Consider the following 20438-nt stretch of genomic DNA (forward strand, 5'->3'; position numbering starts at 1 on the left):
GTTTGGGGTTTCAAAATCTCGAATGTTTTTTTATAAACGGATCGATCGATGTATTTATGTCCAAAAACGCATCGATCGATCACTAAGATGGACAAAAGCGTAACAATGTGATCGATCGATGGGTATATGTCCAAAAACGCATCGATCGATCACTAGTTCGTCGGAATTTCCTCGGAATATTCCGACGGATTGATGTTTCCTCGAAATTCCGTCGGTATATTCCGAGGAAATTCTGATGAAACCCAAATTTTCGAGGATTTCATTTTCCGTCGGAATGTCCGTCAGAATACCGATGTTTTCTTGTAGTGATTGTTGCATTGTCATTTCTTCATTCAGCATATCTTTTAAAAAAAAAAAATTAAAAGCCAAGTCACCAAATAATAGTAACCCCTTCCACATAGCACTCGTGCTGTTTTGATCTCCCTAATACGCCGTGCATTTCATTTGTTCAAACTTGGAACGTTACGTCGTTTGATTACAAAAGCGCTGCGTAGTAATAGTGGGCCAAACAATGACATAATTGGTCTAGTACGACAATCTCTGATAAACCCGTTTCGGTAGAATAAAGCCCAAAGGTAAAATTACGCGTCTCATATTCTCGGCCCATAAGCTTTTTTTACTCTTTTTTCGCGCCGTTCCGAAATCTTTTGATTTTTGATTTTGGGAGACATTAAAAAAAAAAAGAATTCCGCAGTCCTTTCTGCAGGATGATCCGATCCATAGAGAGGATAATACCCGATTCAAGCGCCCATAGTTAATTAGCTCTTCGGCAGGCTGAATCAGTCGAAAAGAGGATTCGAAAGGCCATCACTGAAGAAATGTCGACGTGGAGTTTATTACCCGATTCAAGCGGCAATTGTTTCCGGTGGGAAGTCGCAGGCCGGATTCTCCAGTCGGACTCGGAAGATTCTGCTATTGAATCCACAGCTCCTCTACCTTCTATGAACGATCTCTTGCTCCAAGGTATTGGTTAATTGTTGTGAATTGGTTTTGTCATGTGTGATAGCAGCTGAGATTAATTTGTTTTGATGAAGGATGGTCGAAGCTTAAACAAGGGGATGGAGCGCTGTTCAGGACTGGAATGGGGAATTCTGTAGCTCTCAAAGCCAAATCTGTTTTAGAAGATGAACATCATCATCATCCAGGTACCTCAGCATATTCTTTGATTCGCTAGGCTAGTCAACCCTTTTAAGATCATCTTCTCTTTACTAGCCTGCATCTCTTGTTCGTTTCATTTCTTTGGGGTGATTTGTTTTTGATAATTTCGATTTGTTAAAGAGATGTTTATAGAGGATTACGGATTATATTTATGTCTTTCCTCCTTTTAAGCTTCAGATTTGCCAACCCATTACTGACATGGGTTTTGAAAATTGTTAGATGGAGGCTCCAATCTCCAATCAGATTCAGCTGCAACTTTGCCTATGTTCAGGACCGCCTCAGGGCGTTCTGTCCCATTGAAAGACTCCTCCATTGCCAAAGCTATTTCTATTCTTGGCCCCCCTCACTCAGGTTTCCATTCAACTTCTACCTTATTTCTTTGTGGTTATTTTTGCACATTTTCTTGAGTTCGTTTGTTATCAGCTGGTAGTGTATATACTTTGTTTAAGGAATGACTATTAGAAATCACTGTTTTCCCTACAGTTGATATGTTACTAAGCTTCTATTTGTTTGTGTAGATAACGTTCCTCTCAGGGAGAGTGGGTTTGGTGATCCCAACTCTTTTTTCCAGACACCTTCTAACAAGATGGTTATTGTAGATGACTTTACTGGATTTAACCACGTGAAACGGTCCAATCAGAAACGTGGCTGCTCTGAGTTAAAAACTCATGCTACAGGGGTTCTGCATCATTCAGAAACTCCAGGCCAGTACGAGGGCCATGTATTTCAGAAGATATCAGAAAGTTTATATCCATCTGCAGTGGTGCCGCCAACAATGTTTCAGACTGCTGGTGGAAAAACGTTGTCTGTATCAGTTCAGGCATTGAAACGTGCCAGAAACCTTCTCGGAGACCCTGACTCAGTGACTCTCTTTGATGATGTACCAGCAGTTGATCAGTTTTCTACACCACAGAAAGTTCAAAGGTTAGGTGATCTTCCTATAAACAATAGAAACGCCAACACTGGTTATAATGCTTTTGAAGGAAAGACAAGCAACAAGCATACGGCAACTAGTTTTGTATCTCCTCTTCGGTCATCTTCAAAGCAATTTAGATCAGTCAAATTGGAGGATCTAGCTTCAGGGGGTAATTTGATCAAGAAATTTGATGCGGCTGTTGATGACACAGACCGTGCTCTGAATACTACTAAACTTGCTACACATGGAGTATCAAATAACAGGCCTATGGCAGTGAATAATGCCAAGGCAAACGGTTTCATTCCAATAGCTAAACAATCTGGCCAGCCACTTGTTGATATAACAAATCGCAGTGCAAACAATAAACAAGACAGTACCCAAAAGAAAAGACTGGGAAAGACAATCTTCGTTTCTCCTTTTAAAAAGCCAAGGAATTCCTCCTTCAAAACTCCTTTAAAGAAAAATGCTCAGCATGCTTTAAGTGGTAAAAGTTTCGGGAAACTTCATATCATGTTTATTTTTTTGTGTACTTTATTTGCTTGGCTCTTATGATTTATTGTGTCTTGTCTATGATCAGGTTTGTCTATCGTATCTTCTGATACACTTAATTCCAAAAAGGTGCTTTCTACAAGATATCCAGAAAGGTCTCCAAGAGTATATATCAAGGATTATTTTCGAATGCATCCAACAGTTACGACTAAGGTATAAATCTTTTATCCCTGTCACGTTATCTTGAGTTATATATACCTTTTTGTTTTTCGACCATTCAAACTATATTGCGGGCTGGTTTTAGATGAACTATGTGCCAGACCATGTCAGAAGAATCAAATCAAGCAATGCAGATAAATATGTATTCCGTGATGAGTCTTCCTCAAATATGGTTGGAGCTGAAACTTTTTTCCAAATGTTGGCTGAGTCTGGTGCTTCCCTACGACAAGCATCTAGAAAGTAATTTATCCGTCCCTTGAAATCTTTATAGTTTCCCGTCATATTGCTATATTATATCAGAGATGTTTTGTGAACGTTCTACAGTGTCTCGCATGTGATATTTCATTTTTTAGATAGACAGTAGCAATAATTTCTACACCTATTAATCTGTCACTATATATGTGCACTAGGTGGGTCATTAATCACTACAGATGGATCGTCTGGAAACTTGCATGCTACGAGACATGCTACCCAGTCATATGTAGAGGAAATTTTCTGACTATCACCAATGTTTTCGAAGAACTGAAATACAGGTTTCTCAATCGTTCAACACAGCTCGTTGTCTTTTGAGCTCATGCGAAATCTAACATGGTTAATCTACCTACATAGATATGAGCGAGAGGTCAATCATGGTCACTGCTCTGCAATCAAGAGGATTCTGAGTGGTGACGCTCCAGCTTCTTCAATGATGGTGCTCTACATATCAGCTATTAATCCAAAGACGGATAATGATTCTCAGAAAGCACTTGGTTCTGGTAGTGGCAGCAATGTGAAAGTAGAGCTCAGTGATGGGTGGTATGAAATTGCTATTGTTGTTTGGATACCAGTTTTCTTGTCTCATTTCCTCATGATTTTTTTTTTAAATCACAGGTACTCCATGAATGCTGCCCTGGATGTCAACCTGACAAAGCAGCTGAATGCTGGAAAATTGTTTGTTGGACAGAAGCTTCGAGTAAGTTATTTTCCTGCAAGGTTTATGTATGTAGTTTGGCAATACACATTTTTTTGTTAGATCACTGACTTACAGCATGCGAACGTTCTTATTTCCTATCTGAAGATCCTTGGGGCAGGACTTTCTGGTTGGGCTACACCAACATCACCTCTTGAGGTTTTTAGACTTTTAGAATTTTTAGTTTAGCTTCTGAAACTTTAGCATGTTGGTTGCTTCATGATTTCATCCAACCGAACTTTCAGGCAGTGATTTCAAATACGATTTGTTTGCTGTTGAATATTAATGGGACGTACAGAGCTCACTGGGCGGACCGACTAGGATTCTGTAAGTAGCTTTGTGATGTAGACCTCACTACGTCCTCTAAGCTACTTCTTTGTAGTGACTGTGCTTTCGTATTGTTTTCTTTATATTGACTGTCTTATATTCTCTTCTTCAAGGTAAAGAAGTTGGTGCTCCTCTGGCCTTCAACTGTATCAAGGGCAATGGGGGTCCAGTGCCTAAAACGTTAGCTGGAATCACACGAATATACCCTATCCTGTACAAGGAAAGGTCAATATAAATGTGTACCTTTTAATGCAATGCAACTTGGTCCCTTGTATACTTCTGGTAAAAACTTATTTGCTCGGCATATTCAGGTTAGGTGAAAGGAAGTCAATTATTCGATCAGAGAGAATGGAAAGTAGAATGACTGAGCTGCATAACCAGAGGCAAGTTTCCATTTAAACTTTATTGGGCAGTTATTTAACAATTTTGGCACATGCATCTCTTGTATAAGGAGTGTCATGAGTAACCCACAAAAGCTAGAAAGTTCTTTACATACAAAATTTTAGGTTCGAAGTGGCATTTTTTAAGGACATATAAACAATATTTGTATATAATAGAAAATCCTCTGAGCTTCTGAATACGGATAGATTAACCTATTACTCTAATCAATTGGCTTTGTTGCTTAACCAACACGAGCTTAATATTTCAGTTCCTCTCATCTCTACCTGTTTATTTTTTCTGTTCGCTGTAGGCGCTCAGCTCTTATTGAGGGTCTTATGTGTGAGTACGAGAGAGGAGGAAATGGTGTCCACAGCCAGAACGACACTGACAGTGAGGAAGGAGCCAAGGTCTTTAAGCTGTTAGAGACTGCTTCTGAACCTGAACTCCTAATGGCAGAAATGAGTCTGGAGCAGTTGACATCTTTCACTACATATAAATCAAAATTCGAGGTAGAATATTTTTTCGTCTTTTCTTACTAGATCGTTAAAGCGCCAAATTAATTAACAGTTTTAGTTTCTAAACCACAGGCAGCCAAACAAATACAGATGGAAAAATCAGTGGCACAAGCTCTGGAAGAAGCTGGCTTAAGTGAAAGGGATGTCACCCCATTCATGAGGATTAGGCTTGTTGGACTGACGAGTTTAAGTTATGAAGGAGTACACAATCCAAAAGAAGGCATAGTAACCATCTGGAATCCAACGGAGAGACAGGTACATTGAAATGCGTATAGCTGAAAAATTCATGCACGTGCTATAAGTTTACGCACATATGAGCGTTTAGATATAAGGTTGAGTTCCAATCATAAGCTTGTCAGAGTTGCTGTGGACCTTGTATGGACTGAAAGTTCATATCAGAAAACCGTGACCATCAATGAATAAACGAGTATCATCCATTAGGTTGAGCAATTTTTGTACTTGAGATTTCTTTTCTTGTTTTCATTTTCTACTACTATTGTGACAGAGAACCGAGTTGACAGAGGGGAAAATATACATAATGAAAGGGCTAGTACCGACGGTATCAGATTCGGAAACACTTTACTTACATGCCAGAGGGTCTAGCTCAAGATGGGAGCCTTTGTCTCCAAAAGCTTCTTCAAGTTTTCAGTAAGTTGTTATTGTGGTCTTTCTTTTGTAGGCATACCTGAATCTATCTCTCATTTTGTATCTCGCTGTTGCTTCAGGCCCTTTTTCAACCCCCGTAAACCCATTTCTTTGTCAAATTTTGGTGGAATTCCTCTTTCAAGGTTAATCTCATTCCAAGCTTCTCTTTTTTTGTACACTCTTTACCAGACTCTCACTTTGCTAATCTATATGTACACTAACAACATATCTGATAACTATTCAGTGAATTTGATATCGCTGCGTACGTTGTATATGTTGGAAATGTATACACGGATGTTGAGCAAAAGAAGCAGTGGGTGTTTGTGACAGATGGATCCACTCAACGCTCACGTTCAGGGGAAATCTCAAACAGTCTTCTTGCTATAAGCTTCAGTACCCCATCCATGGATGACTTGCCCACTCCCCACATCAGCCATAGTCTTGTCGGATCCGTGGTATTGGTCAAATTAAAAATCTGCTCACTAAGAGACAGAGAGAGATAATGTTTTTAGGTGTTTTGTCTTATATGGTTTGGCAGGTAGGATTTTGCAACCTAATAAAAAGGGCAAAGGATGCGAAAAACAATATGTGGGTTGGAGAGGCAACAGAGAACTCAGTGTATTCCATAAACGCAGAAGCTGCTTACTCCTCTCACCTCAAAACCAGCAGTTCCCATATCCAAACATGGGCTAAGCTCTCTTCTTTCAACTCGGTTCGTTCTCTTCATTGACCTCTTATCTAATATTATTTATCTTCTTTTTTGGCTCGGCAATTGTTTTTTTCTGCCAGGTTTTGGTTGGTTCACAAATGTTTTGGTATTTTCAGATTACTTGGTCTACTGGCTTTTCTTCTCTAACTGTTTTTGTTTTGCTTTAATTAAATTGTCAGGTAATCCATAAACTTAGGCAGATAGTTCTATTTGTAATCGGTGCTTCAACATGCTCAAGGTGAATTATTAATGTATCTCTTCCTTCTCTTCACAAATTTCTTGTTCATAAGTCTAAAAGTTGTCAAACGCTGCTGCTTCCTTATTTTGTTCATTAGTAACCCATCTTTGCTTAGTGTTACCTGTCCAAATAATCACGGAAATTTGACCTGGTTTTTGCATTATATTTTCAAAACACAATGTATACTCTGAAGCTTGAGTGCTACAATTACATAATCCTGAATCGAAAGATTGTGTGTGCTGTAGAAAAGGAAAACATATCATTTAGACAAAAATAAACTAGCTCGCAAGGGGAGGAATTTGTAATGATCACAAAAAATGGAAAAGCAATTGATTCCAGACATCAGGAACACCAGGTACACACCAATGAATGCAATCTGAATAAGACGCCGGATTTTTCAACCTGTCATCGTTTAGAGGTTCCCAGAATTTCCGGTACACTGAGGGATGACCGTCTTTACGATACTCAGACAACTGTGTGATGTTGATAACTGAGACCTTTGGTCCTAATCCCCTCAACACTCTCTCCACCATCCTCATTGTCGGAATATCCGACCCACTACCCCAGTAAGTCTCTTCCTGTATCGGCTTCTTCTCCCCGTAGCAGTTTCCCTCGCTTCCCGGGTTCCACTCTCGGCTCCTGTGGTGATCCGTTAACAACAAACAGAGTGAGTAAAATTTTGATTTGTTAAGAGAAGATAATGAGAGATAAATATTTTGATTGCTATACCATTGATGTGTAGGAGACATTGTAACGAAGAAGACCCGCTTTGTGTTTGGATCGACATTGTTGGAAACCCAATGAGCCCACGCATTCATAGCCATTTCCATTCCCTCCGCGCCATTCACCTCCTCGCATGATCCTTTTTCTTCGCTGCTCCATCTTTAGTTCGAATATACGCATGTGAGTGAATTCACAGATGAAGAAGAAAATGATGTCTACATACATATTATACACTACTTACTGGATCTTGACAGGACCTTGCCTCCACCACAAGTATGTGTTGAAGATTAAGATATCAGCATGTTGCCACTTTGATGCATGTTTGAGAACTGAATCTGGTCGGATGATCCGTTCATCCAGCCTGTGATTGACCGGGTCATCAGAGTTGGATTCGACGAGCAATGGAGCCCACAGGAATTCCACCGTGGCATTGTAATCCTGCAGAGTTGATCATCAGTCACACCAAAAACCGGGGGATAGTTTTGAAGTGTTTTATTATAAAAAGTAGTTGTTGTATTACCTCAGCCCTGAAGATGGTGAGGTGAGCGTTAGGAGACATGGATTGCTTGTCACGCGGGATAACAGACTGTAAGAGACAGACCATAGAAATCCATTGGCCTCTGTTTAAGGAGTCTCCAACAAACATCAATCTCTTTCCCCTCAGCATCTCCCACATCTCGGTCACATTCCACCTTTTCAAGTTGCAGGGGGGATGAGGTTGCCACCTCCAGTGTTGATAATCCAAATCAGGCCTGCCATGCTTCTGACAAGCAAGCTGGTCAGACATGTAGGGACACTCAGATTCCTTGTGTAGTGGGTAGGAGGAAGAAGAATTATCAAAGACCCATTTCCCAGAGAAGACATCACAAATCTCCTCCTTTGCAGCAGCAGCAACAAAGTCAGATCCTTGACCACTCATATGGTCAACCCATCCGATTTTCTTGCCACTGTACTCATTCGTCGAGTTGCATCGGCTGAATCTATCCAAAACCTCTGCCATAGTGTTTTTTTTTTTTCCAATTCGTAAGTTGATACCGATTAAACACAGAATGAATTAGAAAGTATAATTAGTAGGAATCAGTTCAAAAAAGAAGCAGAAGAGTACCGAGATTATTCCGAGGAGGAAGATTGGGATGGACGAAAGAAGTAAAGGTGGAAGCTTCTCGGAGATCTTGCTCGCGATTAGTGCTGTGGTGGAGGTGGATCTGCTGGATGCTACGCTCGTTGTAGAGAACCATAAAGGTGACGGCGAGTGCGAGCATGAAGAGTAGACCAGCTAGTGGAAGCCGGCTCTTCTTCCTGCTCCATCTCTGCGACATCTCACAGCCTAAAACTAGATGAAGAAGAAAGAACAAGTCTTCTTCCTTCCTTGTGTATGCACCAAATTTACTAGATAGGCATATTTGATATGTAAAGCAAAAAATTTACAAATAACATGAATAAAAAATACAACAAAATAATACCGTAGTTTGAAAAGAACTAGGTTGAAGCAGAGTCGAGATTAGATCTCTTTCCTTAATCCTTTAAACGCCCGTAGTGTGCCGGTTTGATACGTTTAAGAATCTCAGGATACAACTGCCTATATCTTCAGTCTCACAGCACTTGAGAACCAAAGCCTGTCGAACCTATTTCTATGTTATACTCTCAGACACAAAAAGAAAAAATAGGAGAAAGTGGTTTTGTTTGTATTCGATGTCTCTAGAATGAGAAGAGCATGGCTTTATATAGCCTCATAAAATAACGTGCATCACAAAGCACTAAATGGAGATTTTAATTTTGATTCTATCATGATTATGAAATCATGGGCTGTATTGATTCTCCATATGTTACAGCATTGAATCCAAAATCAAATTCATTATTGGTCAAAGACGTTAGTCAAAGACGAGAGACAAAGAGATCTTTTGCTTTATTATTTGTAAGATAATTAGCAATAGACTTTGGGCTAAGCAAATAAATCTCAGTCCAGCCCAAACATCTCTTTTCTTAACACACCAAATTGTTTACAAAGTTTTTTATAACTTTGTTATAACTTCTCCATTTTAAACACAAGAGGTTTCTTACCTCATAATTCTAATATAGATATTTTACAAATAATCTATTTTAGACTTTCATTTCTCATTCAAACGAACTTCGTTTTTGATATATGATTACACTATACCATAGTGCTCATAACAATGAATCCTACGATTCCACAATCCGGTCATTTCGACAATCAAATTGCTCGAAAAATTCACCGGAATATTGGCCATAGCCATTTGTCCAAAAAACAGTTCCAACAATCCCCCACATGAATAGAAATGACTCTAAACACTAGACGACTCGATAGACTTGACAGACTTGACTACCTAGACAAGACTCGACAAGACTCAAAAAAAAAAAAAACTCGATAAAAAACACCTTTTGAGAGTATAAACAAAAAATCCACTGCATGATGAGTTGGTAGCAATTTTTCAGCCTTGAACCAGTCATTGTTAATAACTATCGGATTTACTCGGCCAGGAGGTGGCCATGATGTCTTGAACCTCCCGGGCTTTGGTGTAAACCTAGACAATAGCCAAAACACAGCTTCATTTTTTCATAGATTAGGTTCTCTATTGTGTTCATTTTGGCCGTGAACAGTCCTGGTAATCATGAGTGAACTTGGAGAATATAGCCTTTCCTTCATTCTCCTAGAAACGGCCCCATTTCACACTCACAAGGTGATTTGCCAATAGTTTTGTTTAGAGGAGTATCATGTACTACTCCATTCATATTTCAAAACAATGGTCACAAATCATTAAAAGCTAATGCTTATCCTGTATTCCTTACATGTAGCACTGTTTAATCAGCATAGGAACTGGGTATAGACCGAAGTCTTACAGTGCTTTGGGCAGACTTAGTTTCACTTAGTTGTCTCCTTGAACCTATTTCTTGGGATCTCCAGTCAGTTAGGTAGAGTTACCGCGAAACCTTGTCTTAATTCACAGGCGACCCATTCCTTTTGATGATATAACAATTTGATCTCATGACACACCTATAATAAAAAAGGATCCTAGGTTGTCATCATAGTGAACATAATCTCTTGAGATTAGTCGAGATCAATTGTTGAAAGCAGCCCATAACTTTTAAGTATATAACTCAATACTATAGTTATAGCTTTTCAGTATTTATTTAACTGAATTACTTGTGTGGTAAGATTTACTCACCCCCACATTTTCTGAATTAACTTAGAAATTATATTTTCAAGTCTCGTATTTTGAACATATTTTAAAGCACACAAATATAGTGATTTAATTCAAAATGTTCGTTTTCTCTCCAAGAGAAGATGGGGGTTTTTTTTTTCTTTATACATTTGTTTTCCTTTTTTTTTTTTTTTCCATACACAATGTTTTTCCATGAACAAACAATTGTTGAAGAAAAAATTCAATCAAATAAGAAAAAACTGCATTATTCTTTATTGAATTGAAATGGGAAAACAAATGAGAAACATCCCTTACATATTTTAAGGTAGGACTGTCTTAACACACATTTTGACAAGTCCACCTTCAACAAACCCCTTTCCCAAGTAAACCCCATGTTTCTTGAGTACAACCTTATCAGAATCAAAGGTTATAGCAAATCCAGCTTTGCTCAAAAGTGAACCAGAAATCAGATTCTTCCGCATATCTGGTACATGCTTCACATTCTTAAGAGTTATCTCTTTTCCTGAGGTCATCTGAAGCTTCACTTCACCTTTGCCTTCAATCTTGGACGAGCCAGTGTTACCCATTAAGAGTCGCTCCTCACCATTGCATTTTTGATAAGTGGAAAACATGTCCTTATCAATGCACACATGAATGGTGGCACCTGTGTCATACCACCAAGTTCTTGGGTTGTCCTCAACATTGTTGACTTCAGTGACCACAGCACACATGTCATCTTCAGTCAAATTAGCTTGAGACTTCCCCTTGTCATAGCTTGGACCAGCCTTGCTCCGGCAAACATGAGCTTTATGGCCCACCTTGCCACACTTGCGACAAGTTCCAGTGAACTTCACATGTTCCATTGGCTTCTTAAAGCTTGTGGTGCTTTTTGGAGGAACTTTTCCTTTCCCCTTATTCTTGTGCTCAGCCAAGTTTACATCATTCTTGCGAATGAGAACAGCATCGGCTTCACGGTTTCTGGATTCAACTCGCAGCTTGACAATCAAGTCCTCGAGGGAAATTGCCTTACGCTTATGTGTGAGATAGTTCTTGAAGTCCAACCAACTAGGAGGGAGCTTCTCAATGAAGGAATTGACCATGAAAATTTCACAAATCGACATCCCTTCAGCCGCTATCTCATGCGTAATCAATTGGAAGGCTTCAACTTGTTCCATGATGGGTTTTGAATCCACCATTTTGAAGTTGTGAAATTTTGCCGTAGCATATTTCTGACAGCCAGCATCCTCGGACTTGTATTTCTTTGCCAAAGCAGTCCAAAGCTGCTTGGAAGTTTTCACCTCACAGTATACAGCATACAGCGGGTCAATCAAGCGGCTTAAAATCCAACCTTTGCACACAAAGTCCGAATGGTTCCACGAATCCACACTGGCAAAAACCATTGGATCTGTGTTTCCAGATGGAAGAATGGGTGGATCTTCTTTGAGACACTTATCCAAATTCAAATTGGTCAAAAAGAATTGCATCTTTTGATGCCAAGTTTTGAACCCATTCCCACCGAACTTTTCGGGCAACAGTCCTACGCTTGCAGCGCCAGGCACTGATTGGTTTCCATGTGGAAGACCACTTCCAAACTGAGTTTGGAGCATCGACTCACTTGAACCATTTCCATTAAGACCACCACCAACGGTTCCAGCATCGATCGCACTTTTGTTTTGCCCATCGATCGAAGTTTGGTTGTCGTTAGTCATATTGAATTCAAATCTGTTCACAAGAACAAAATGAATTAATATACTAATTTTAAACCAATAAATAGAAGTTCAGTCGCAATATATAAATTATGAGAATAAATATATTAATAGCAAATCAGTATTAAAACTGAAACGGTACTATGCGGTAAATGCAAAGACAATATTTAAAAAAAAAAATATATAATCAGTTACTAGAATCAAGCGACATTAACGTTTATCAATATTCTATCTAATAAATAGAAAACGTTAAAATGAGTCTAGCAATTATCAACCGGATTGAAACAAATTTACTAGTCAAACTAATCAAGCTCACTAACGTTAAAATCAATTGAATAGACAAATCATATTTCCATATTTTAACGAGTAGCAGCATGTTAACAGATTCGATTATAAATTCAAATAAACCGTATACATCAATTCGACAAGAACGGTAAAAGAATTCTCTATTATTAATCAAACCATGATTCTAAACCGATGCAGTTTTAATTTAATTAAAGAACAAATTAATTTATATTTTATTTTTTTTTCTTTCCAAAAAACCTTAACCAAAATAAAAATTAAAGGTAAATAGGAAGAAAAAAAAAATATTATATAATCCCGCAGACGACACTAAAAAGTTCGTGCAAGGAAAAATAATAATGAATCTAACAAATCTGCTTAACCAATAAACATAAACAATATGAACTATTGAACAAGTCAACTAAACGATTACCAACCAAATCATTTTCTATAGATAAACTATTATCTAATGAAAATTTGTTTGAAATAACAGCAGCAGACGTAATAAATCAATACGGCAACAGAACGAATCCATGAGCGAATTAACTAAAAATTAGAATCACGAGCGGAGAACAATAAACGAATCAGATTCTGCAGAAAATAATATTAAGAATATAATATGCAAAACGCTCATGTCCTGCAAAACAGAATTGTTAAATCAAAGAGTATCCAAAGCGTTAAGCTTTCTCCACGGCACCGTTAAATGTAATTGCTTCACAATCAAATATTTCATTAGCGCAAGAAGGCAATATGAAATTTAAAGGATTAAGACTGTATGCACCAAATTTACTAGATAGGCATATTTGATATGTAAAGCAAAAAATTTACAAATAACATGAATAAAAAATACAACAAAATAATACCGTAGTTTGAAAAGAACTAGGTTGAAGCAGAGTCGAGATTAGATCTCTTTCCTTAATCCTTTAAACGCCCGTAGTGTGCCGGTTTGATACGTTTAAGAATCCCAGGATACAACTGCCTATATCTTCAGTCTCACAGCACTTGAGAACCAAAGCCTGTCGAACCTATTTCTATGTTATACTCTCAGACACAAAAAGAAAAAATAGGAGAAAGTGGTTTTGTTTGTATTCGATGTCTCTAGAATGAGAAGAGCATGGCTTTATATAGCCTCATAAAATAACGTGCATCACAAAGCACTAAATGGAGATTTTAATTTTGATTCTATCATGATTATGAAATCATGGGCTGTATTGATTCTCCATATGTTACAGCATTGAATCCAAAATCAAATTCATTATTGGTCAAAGACGTTAGTCAAAGACGAGAGACAAAGAGATCTTTTGCTTTATTATTTGTAAGATAATTAGCAATAGACTTTGGGCTAAGCAAATAAATCTCAGTCCAGCCCAAACATCTCTTTTCTTAACACACCAAATTGTTTACAAAGTTTTTTATAACTTTGTTATAACTTCTCCATTTTAAACACAAGAGGTTTCTTACCTCATAATTCTAATATAGATATTTTACAAATAATCTATTTTAGACTTTCATTTCTCATTCAAACGAACTTCGTTTTTGATATATGATTACACTATACCATAGTGCTCATAACAATGAATCCTACGATTCCACAATCCGGTCATTTCGACAATCAAATTGCTCGAAAAATTCACCGGAATATTGGCCATAGCCATTTGTCCAAAAAACAGTTCCAACACCTTGTGTGGAGCTATTTTTATTTATTTAAAATTCCTAAAATTGGGTCCAGTTTCACGTTCTCGTCACAACTCACTCGGGTGGTATCTTTTGTATTCAATCCCTCCTCCTCCTCCACCGACCTCTCTCTCTCTCTTCTTTGATTTGAGCTCATTTATTTATAACACTGTTCATATTTTATTTGGAGGAATCAGTTGCTTTTGGTAAACGCGCATCAACTGCGAGTGAGTTTATCAACATTAATATCTAGTGGTAGTATTTACCAATGTCCCTTTTTTTTTTGGGTAGTAATTCAACTATATGTCTTATCATAGTAAATTCTCTTTCTTGAGTGAAATTCCTGACCATCAGCATTAGTGAACCCCATGGAAGGGGTTCACAAAGCATTTTTTATTATTATTTTTTTTTTATGTTTAATTTTTGTTTTAAAAAAAAAAAAAAAAAAAAAATTATTAATAGGACCAATCGCGGGCCGCCACGTGTCGTGGGGCCCACGCTACAGTGACGATCCGGGTTCACTGGAGTGAACTCCCAAGAGACAGGTTCACTGATTTTTATTATTTTAATATTTTTTTTTTTTCGAAAACCGTGTGAACTCCCCTTGGAGTTCACCAATGCGGATGCCCTTAACTCATCTATTTAAGACTCTTTGGTAATCTACCTTATATATGCTTTCTTTTCATTTTTGGGTCGGGTTTTACTCTATATGATCTTTGTAATAGTCTAATTCTAATGGGATATGTTTCCAGCTACAAAGAATACTTACAGTTTCTATCCAAACCTCCTTATATGATCATTGAGCACATAAATCATAACTACTAGTATACCTTTTTGGGGTTTTCACAATGTACAGTCATGAAATTTGTTTTATACAACAAAACCAAGAATATTCTTTTTCAATTTGATTCATACAACACAAGTTAATTCTTTCAAATCATAACACCATCAGGCAAACCCATAAAAAGCTAGAAACTTCATAATTGAATTGATAACAGATGAGAATATATACTCTCAGCAGGATGGAGTTAGAATTTATCAACTCGAACGCCATCTCTAAGAACCTCATAAGCATCTCGGTTTCTGCTCTTCTTCATCCCCGCAGTGAAATACACCTTTGATGAGTCCGCAGAGATGCTTGTGACTTTGACCCATATCATCACTTTTGTCTTCATCCCTTCCACCTCACTTAGCTTCCCTTTCTCCAGATATCCCGTTACTGTTGTGGTGAATTTGAGGACGGATGAGTCCTTGTAGCCAACTTCGCAGACTGATGGGATCAGCACCGTCAGTTTCTTTGTCTGCTCATCGAACTCGTAGTTTGTAGCATCGCGTGGGAAGATGCCCACAGGCAAATCATATTCTTTCAGCAACTCAGGCAACGGCTTCTGCATTGTTCCTGGTGAGTTAATTAAGAAGAGATGAATCCAGTACGTGTTATTTATTTCTCTACCTTATTTTTGTTGTGATATTATGTGGTGGATCATATTATGGAATAATTGTCAAAGACTCAAGACAAGATTACCTTTGAATTTGTTGACCAACCATTTTGCTCCTCCTTCGATGCTCGTTGATATCGACTAGATCGACAAAAACAAACAAAACAAAAAACAAGAATTTCAAAGGAATTACACATATGAGCACGGCAACGAGAATCATCGTTAAGATAAGAAAAAACATTGTAGAAAAAAGAAAGAGAAACACACAAATGCATGGCCTCAACATTGTTCAACTGCATGCATGATACCAGAGCTACGATATATTTTCATATGAAGAGATCATTGCTGCATGCATAATATGGAAATTCATAGAATCCAAAAGATGATTTATCAAGACACCGCACACAAGCAGCAAAAAAACCTTGGACCCTCTAATTCTAAAGGGGAGGGGGGAGATAAGACGTAAATATATGAAAACGTACGTTGATATCGTCACCAACAGAGTCAAATTGTTTGTTCGCCTTCTGACCTAACCAGTAGGATCCAACCTTGTTGAACATCTGATCCATTGCAAACACAGATTCTTTTTTTTTCAGAGATCAAAAGAGGGAAGCAGTGAGACTTCTTTTTCTTAACAGAAGAGACGACCAAAGAAGAAGAAGCTCTTTATCTTCTCTTTTCTTGTCTCTTCTATAGGGGGAATGAAGGAAGGAACATGGTTGTGTACCACTCCGTCTCGCCTTCGCCTCGTTGGCTTTGCTTTTTTTTATTGTTCTGTAAACTATTCCAGCAAGCCAATTGATATATGACACGTAGTAAATGAGCAGAACCCACCTGTACGTGACTTTTATCGAAACAGCAAGTACGAAGAGTAAATACATCATCCGATCCAGATTGTCATTGAATTAGTGTGTGCGTCTCTATAAATTTTGCATTATATCTTCTTCCATTTCCCCTATTACCATTGCTCCCATTTACTTTTATTTTGAATCCCTTCCAAGACAGAGTAACATCCAAACAATATATATATATATATATATATATATATATATCATATCTTTTTGATCAAACAATATATATATATAGGGAAATACTTATGACTTTGTTGGTGTATAAAATGACAACTTAAGATTGATCTTCTCAATAGTTGTCGTGTGTTAATTAAATTGTTAGTATTTTCTACAGAAACTTCAGCTTTTTTATATATATTAATGTGGAAAATATCAAAGTTCCAACATTTTAGAGCCTACCTTTCTCTTTGCGAGTGACAGAGTCAGGAACCGATCAAAATCTGTGGAAATATCAAAGCCAAGAATATAAAACCTTTTGTTCAAAAAAAAAAAAAGAATATAAAACCAAACCTAACTCTTATCTTTTTAGACCTTTACTTAAACTTTTCCTCTGGCTAGCCCAACATCGAAGCTTAACAAATCTGATATTATTAAATTCACTAAAAAAGAAAAAAGGAGAAATTTTGGTTTTTGTCGAAGGCATGACTAGTGAGGTCCACGTTGTACTTATACCAACGTGTAATTGTCTCAGATAAAGACAGGAAACTATATGGGACTTCTAAATTTCACACACGCTTTGGTTCAGATTGTTTCTTACTCGCTTCTCTTATATGACGTACGAAGTAAAAGGGTGGGGGGTTTTGTTACCGCTTTCTCGATAATAATATAAAGACCACATAATGGTGTAAATGGCTTTGGAACATTCTACCTCAATGACTCATGGCTCTAGTAATTTCAGATATAATTTTAAATATATTTTTAAAATATATAATCTATTAGCCGAGAAGATAAATACTTCAATCTCTACCCCATTTCCTACGAGTAGATATGCATCATAGAATGAATGTTACACGTTTGACGTCGTTGTACACGTTATCATACTTTTCTTTATTTTGGTCAACACAATTGTATTTGATATTTATCTACGACTCCAAATAGATGAACTAGAATTTATTTACACGCATTATATACATAGGCCTCACACTTATTATCCAAGATTCGAATTCGATCCGAGATTCGCTCTAGATCCGTTCCAAAATAAGATATCTGGAGTGTCCGGATCCGAATCCGGATAGTAAAATCTTGGATCCGTCCAAACCGAATCCGGATATCTTAATTTTTAGATCCGGATATCCGGATCTAGATCCGTATTTTTAAAACACATTAAATTTTTAAATTTCATTAATATTAATATTTTATATATTAATATTTATACATATAAATTAATTTTATAATATTATGTTTAGTTCTTACAATATTATAGACATATATATATTGTATAAATATTTAATTGATGTGTTATTTTTAAAAATGTAGTATTTTTTTTCAAAAACAACATTTTTTTAATTATTTTTACGGATATCCGCGGATAATAGAATATAAAAACCGATATCTGAAAACCATGAATCTAGATATTAAATCCACTTCGGATCCGGGTACCCTAAATTTCTTGGATATACGGATCCGTCCCAAGTCTTATACATACACATTTATCTGATTTATGAGATATATTATTCTTTTTTTTTTTGATCAAATGAGATATATTATTCTAACTAAATTTTGATGGATTATTGGTTGGATTATTGATTATTAAAATTAGAAAAATGAAAGGGTGGAGAAAATTATAGGGGAGAGAGCGAGTAGGAAATGGAAAAGTGGCAACGCGAGAGTGGGGGAGACGAAATGGTAAAAAGAAAAAAGATTCGGAGGGACAAAAGAGAAAGCAGACAAACTTTAATCTGATAAGAGAGATGCTAACGTGGAATCGAATATCCTCACGTTCACACTATCCCATTGGATGATGCACGAGGCCGCCACACGCCCCTACATCTGGTCTTATCTACGCCCTCCACGTGGATCATGATCCAACGGTGACCACACGCCATTTCCCTCTTATTTAAACCCCACTTCTCCTCCTCTCTTATCATCATCATCATCAACAAACAATCAACAGCAGCAGCAATAAACCTAAACACCTTTCCCCTTCCAATAGAAAAGAAAACTCTCTCTCTCTCTCTCTCTGATGGCATCCAAGGCACTCTCTTCTTTCACGGCTAAGCCCGCTGTGTCACTGCTCCCCCATGGCGTCTCCTCCTCTGCCTCTCCGTCTGTTATGTCTCTGAGCTTCTCAAGGCACACTGGCGGCAGAGGAGTGGTGGCTGCGTCCTCAACGGTAGACACAAACAATATGCCGATGACAGGAGTGGTGTTCCAGCCGTTCGAGGAGGTGAAGAAAGCCGATCTGGCCATTCCAATCACATCTAATGCCTCCCTCGCTCGCCAGAGGTATGCCGACTCTAGCGAGGCTGCCATTAACGAGCAAATCAAGTAAGCATCCATCCAATAAAAAAAAAAAAAGCTCTCTTAAAATGAATATGTTACGATAAGATTTAGATATTAACAGAGGTTTGTTGATTTTTGGACAGTGTGGAATACAACGTGTCGTATGTGTACCATTCAATGTACGCCTACTTCGACAGAGACAACGTTGCTCTCAAGGGTCTTGCCAAGTAACTTTTTCTTACTACTGCTTTCAATCTTAATCTAACTAAAGCAAAAAATTAATAATATGATAAAACTTGGTTCAGATTTTTCAAGGAATCAAGTGATGAAGAAAGAGAGCACGCTGAGAAGTTTATGGAGTACCAGGTTTCCCTCTCTTTATTTTTTTCTTCTTCTTCTAGATGTTGAAAAGAATAGTGATTGATGTTAATATATATATATGGTTTATGTATGTGTATAGAACAAAAGAGGAGGAAGAGTGACACTCCACCCTATCGTCTCCCCTATCTCTGATTTTGAACATGCTGAAAAAGGAGATGCCTTATATGGTATATTTTTTTTTTATTTATACAAAAAAAAAAAAAAACACTTTCGTTCTTGATTAATAAGTGTATACACAGATCTTCAAATGGTCTTATACTAATCTATATTATTTTTCAGCAATGGAGTTGGCCCTGTCTCTGGAGAAACTTACCAACGAGAAGCTTCTAAACCTTCACAGAGTATGTTCCCAAAACTTATCCATCTAAACTCAATCAAATAAGGCAGTCACTAATTTTAAAATAATAAAAAAAAAAAACAGGTGGCATCAGAGAACAATGACCCACAGTTAGCTGATTTTGTTGAGAGTGAGTTTCTTGGAGAGCAGGTGTGTTTTTCTTTTGTTTGTTTTCTTAACTAGCGACTTGAAACTAGTACCCACTTTTAAAAAACATATTTTTCTCTCCCCTTAGATTGAAGCAATCAAGAAGATCTCAGACTTCATCACCCAGCTAAGGATGGTTGGCAAAGGACACGGTACGCTGTTTGATCTAAACCTCCCCTGTATTCAGTTTGAGTTTCACTAGGACTAGAATTTTTATCAGTTTTTTTTTAGAAAAGCTTATTATTAAATTTGTATGTGTCTTTTGCAGGAGTTTGGCATTTCGACCAGATGCTTTTGAACTAGACTGGAAGTTCACTTTATGCTCTGCGGAGATTAAAAGAGAAGAAACAGAAGAAGATTCTGTAAAAGTTGCTAGAGTGAAAGTTATTATTGGAGCAAAAATAAGATTGTAGTAGTAATAGTAGTAAGCTTTTGTGTGTTAAGATGATGGGTTTTTTTTTTTGTAATAATTTCCTAAGTTTAATCTATGAAGGTGTTTTTTGTTTCATATTTTCATGTTCTGACTATATATATGAACAAACGGAGACTTGAGTCTGATTAATAGGAAGAGAAACACTCTAACTAAACGCAATGCTGCAATTCAAAAGGTGAAAGAAGAGTTAAAAAAAAAAGAATAAGGAACCTGTGGATGAAGAAGACCTGGTCACTCAGTGAGATAACTGAAAAAAACAAACAAAGAAGAGTTAAAAAGAAAAGATATATGAATTGAGACTTTTAACATAAGTGTG

General features: G+C 37.3%; 4 protein-coding genes across 6 annotated transcripts; 2 read left to right on the top strand and 2 right to left on the bottom strand.

The window, feature by feature from the left end:
* The first annotated feature begins 682 nt into the window (after nt 1-682).
* On the top strand, nt 683-6913 carry LOC106433819 (protein BREAST CANCER SUSCEPTIBILITY 2 homolog B). 3 transcript variants are annotated; one of them, XM_022698414.2, is made up of 21 exons: nt 685-963; nt 1035-1145; nt 1378-1509; nt 1677-2558; nt 2652-2776; nt 2868-3022; nt 3193-3315; nt 3392-3577; nt 3653-3734; nt 3840-3890; nt 3977-4058; nt 4172-4283; nt 4370-4441; nt 4750-4948; nt 5027-5209; nt 5460-5602; nt 5680-5742; nt 5844-6054; nt 6138-6311; nt 6488-6559; nt 6792-6913. In XM_022698414.2, the coding sequence occupies exons 1-20, from the start codon at nt 819-821 to the stop codon at nt 6548-6550; spliced, it is 3294 nt and encodes a 1097-aa protein (XP_022554135.2). In that variant the 5' UTR covers nt 685-818; the 3' UTR covers nt 6551-6559; nt 6792-6913. The 3 variants fall into 3 exon arrangements, with proteins under 3 accessions (XP_013730103.2, XP_022554135.2, XP_013730102.2); XM_013874648.3 differs by having other exon boundaries at nt 6488-6546; XM_013874649.3 differs by lacking the exons at nt 6488-6559; nt 6792-6913 and having other exon boundaries at nt 683-963; nt 6112-6254.
* LOC106433821 (protein trichome birefringence-like 35) lies at nt 6677-14270 on the bottom strand. Its single transcript, XM_048751734.1, has 6 exons — nt 14098-14270; nt 8375-8637; nt 7790-8262; nt 7511-7707; nt 7276-7428; nt 6677-7185 (listed from the first exon to the last, which is right to left on the bottom strand). The coding sequence occupies exons 2-6, from the start codon at nt 8586-8588 to the stop codon at nt 6855-6857; spliced, it is 1368 nt and encodes a 455-aa protein (XP_048607691.1). The 5' UTR covers nt 8589-8637; nt 14098-14270; the 3' UTR covers nt 6677-6854.
* A 263-nt stretch (nt 14271-14533) lies between these two features.
* LOC125584022 (uncharacterized protein At5g01610) lies at nt 14534-16442 on the bottom strand. The gene is made up of 3 exons (XM_048751735.1): nt 16014-16442; nt 15618-15672; nt 14534-15491 (listed from the first exon to the last, which is right to left on the bottom strand). Exons 1-3 carry the CDS (start codon nt 16098-16100, stop codon nt 15121-15123), a joined length of 513 nt encoding a protein of 170 aa, XP_048607692.1. The 5' UTR covers nt 16101-16442; the 3' UTR covers nt 14534-15120.
* Nucleotides 16443-18527: 2085 nt separating this feature from the next.
* LOC106433816 (ferritin-1, chloroplastic) lies at nt 18528-20175 on the top strand. Its single transcript, NM_001315641.1, is given in 8 exon segments — nt 18528-18869; nt 18968-19051; nt 19130-19190; nt 19285-19372; nt 19485-19546; nt 19627-19692; nt 19778-19841; nt 19958-20175. Coding segments are annotated over 8 exon segments (765 nt in total). The 5' UTR covers nt 18528-18564; the 3' UTR covers nt 19993-20175.
* The last annotated feature ends 263 nt before the right edge of the window (nt 20176-20438 follow it).

The sequence above is a fragment of the Brassica napus genome, chromosome C3 (assembly GCF_020379485.1).
Source record: "Brassica napus cultivar Da-Ae chromosome C3, Da-Ae, whole genome shotgun sequence".
In the NCBI taxonomy this organism is placed as follows: domain Eukaryota; kingdom Viridiplantae; phylum Streptophyta; class Magnoliopsida; order Brassicales; family Brassicaceae; genus Brassica; species Brassica napus.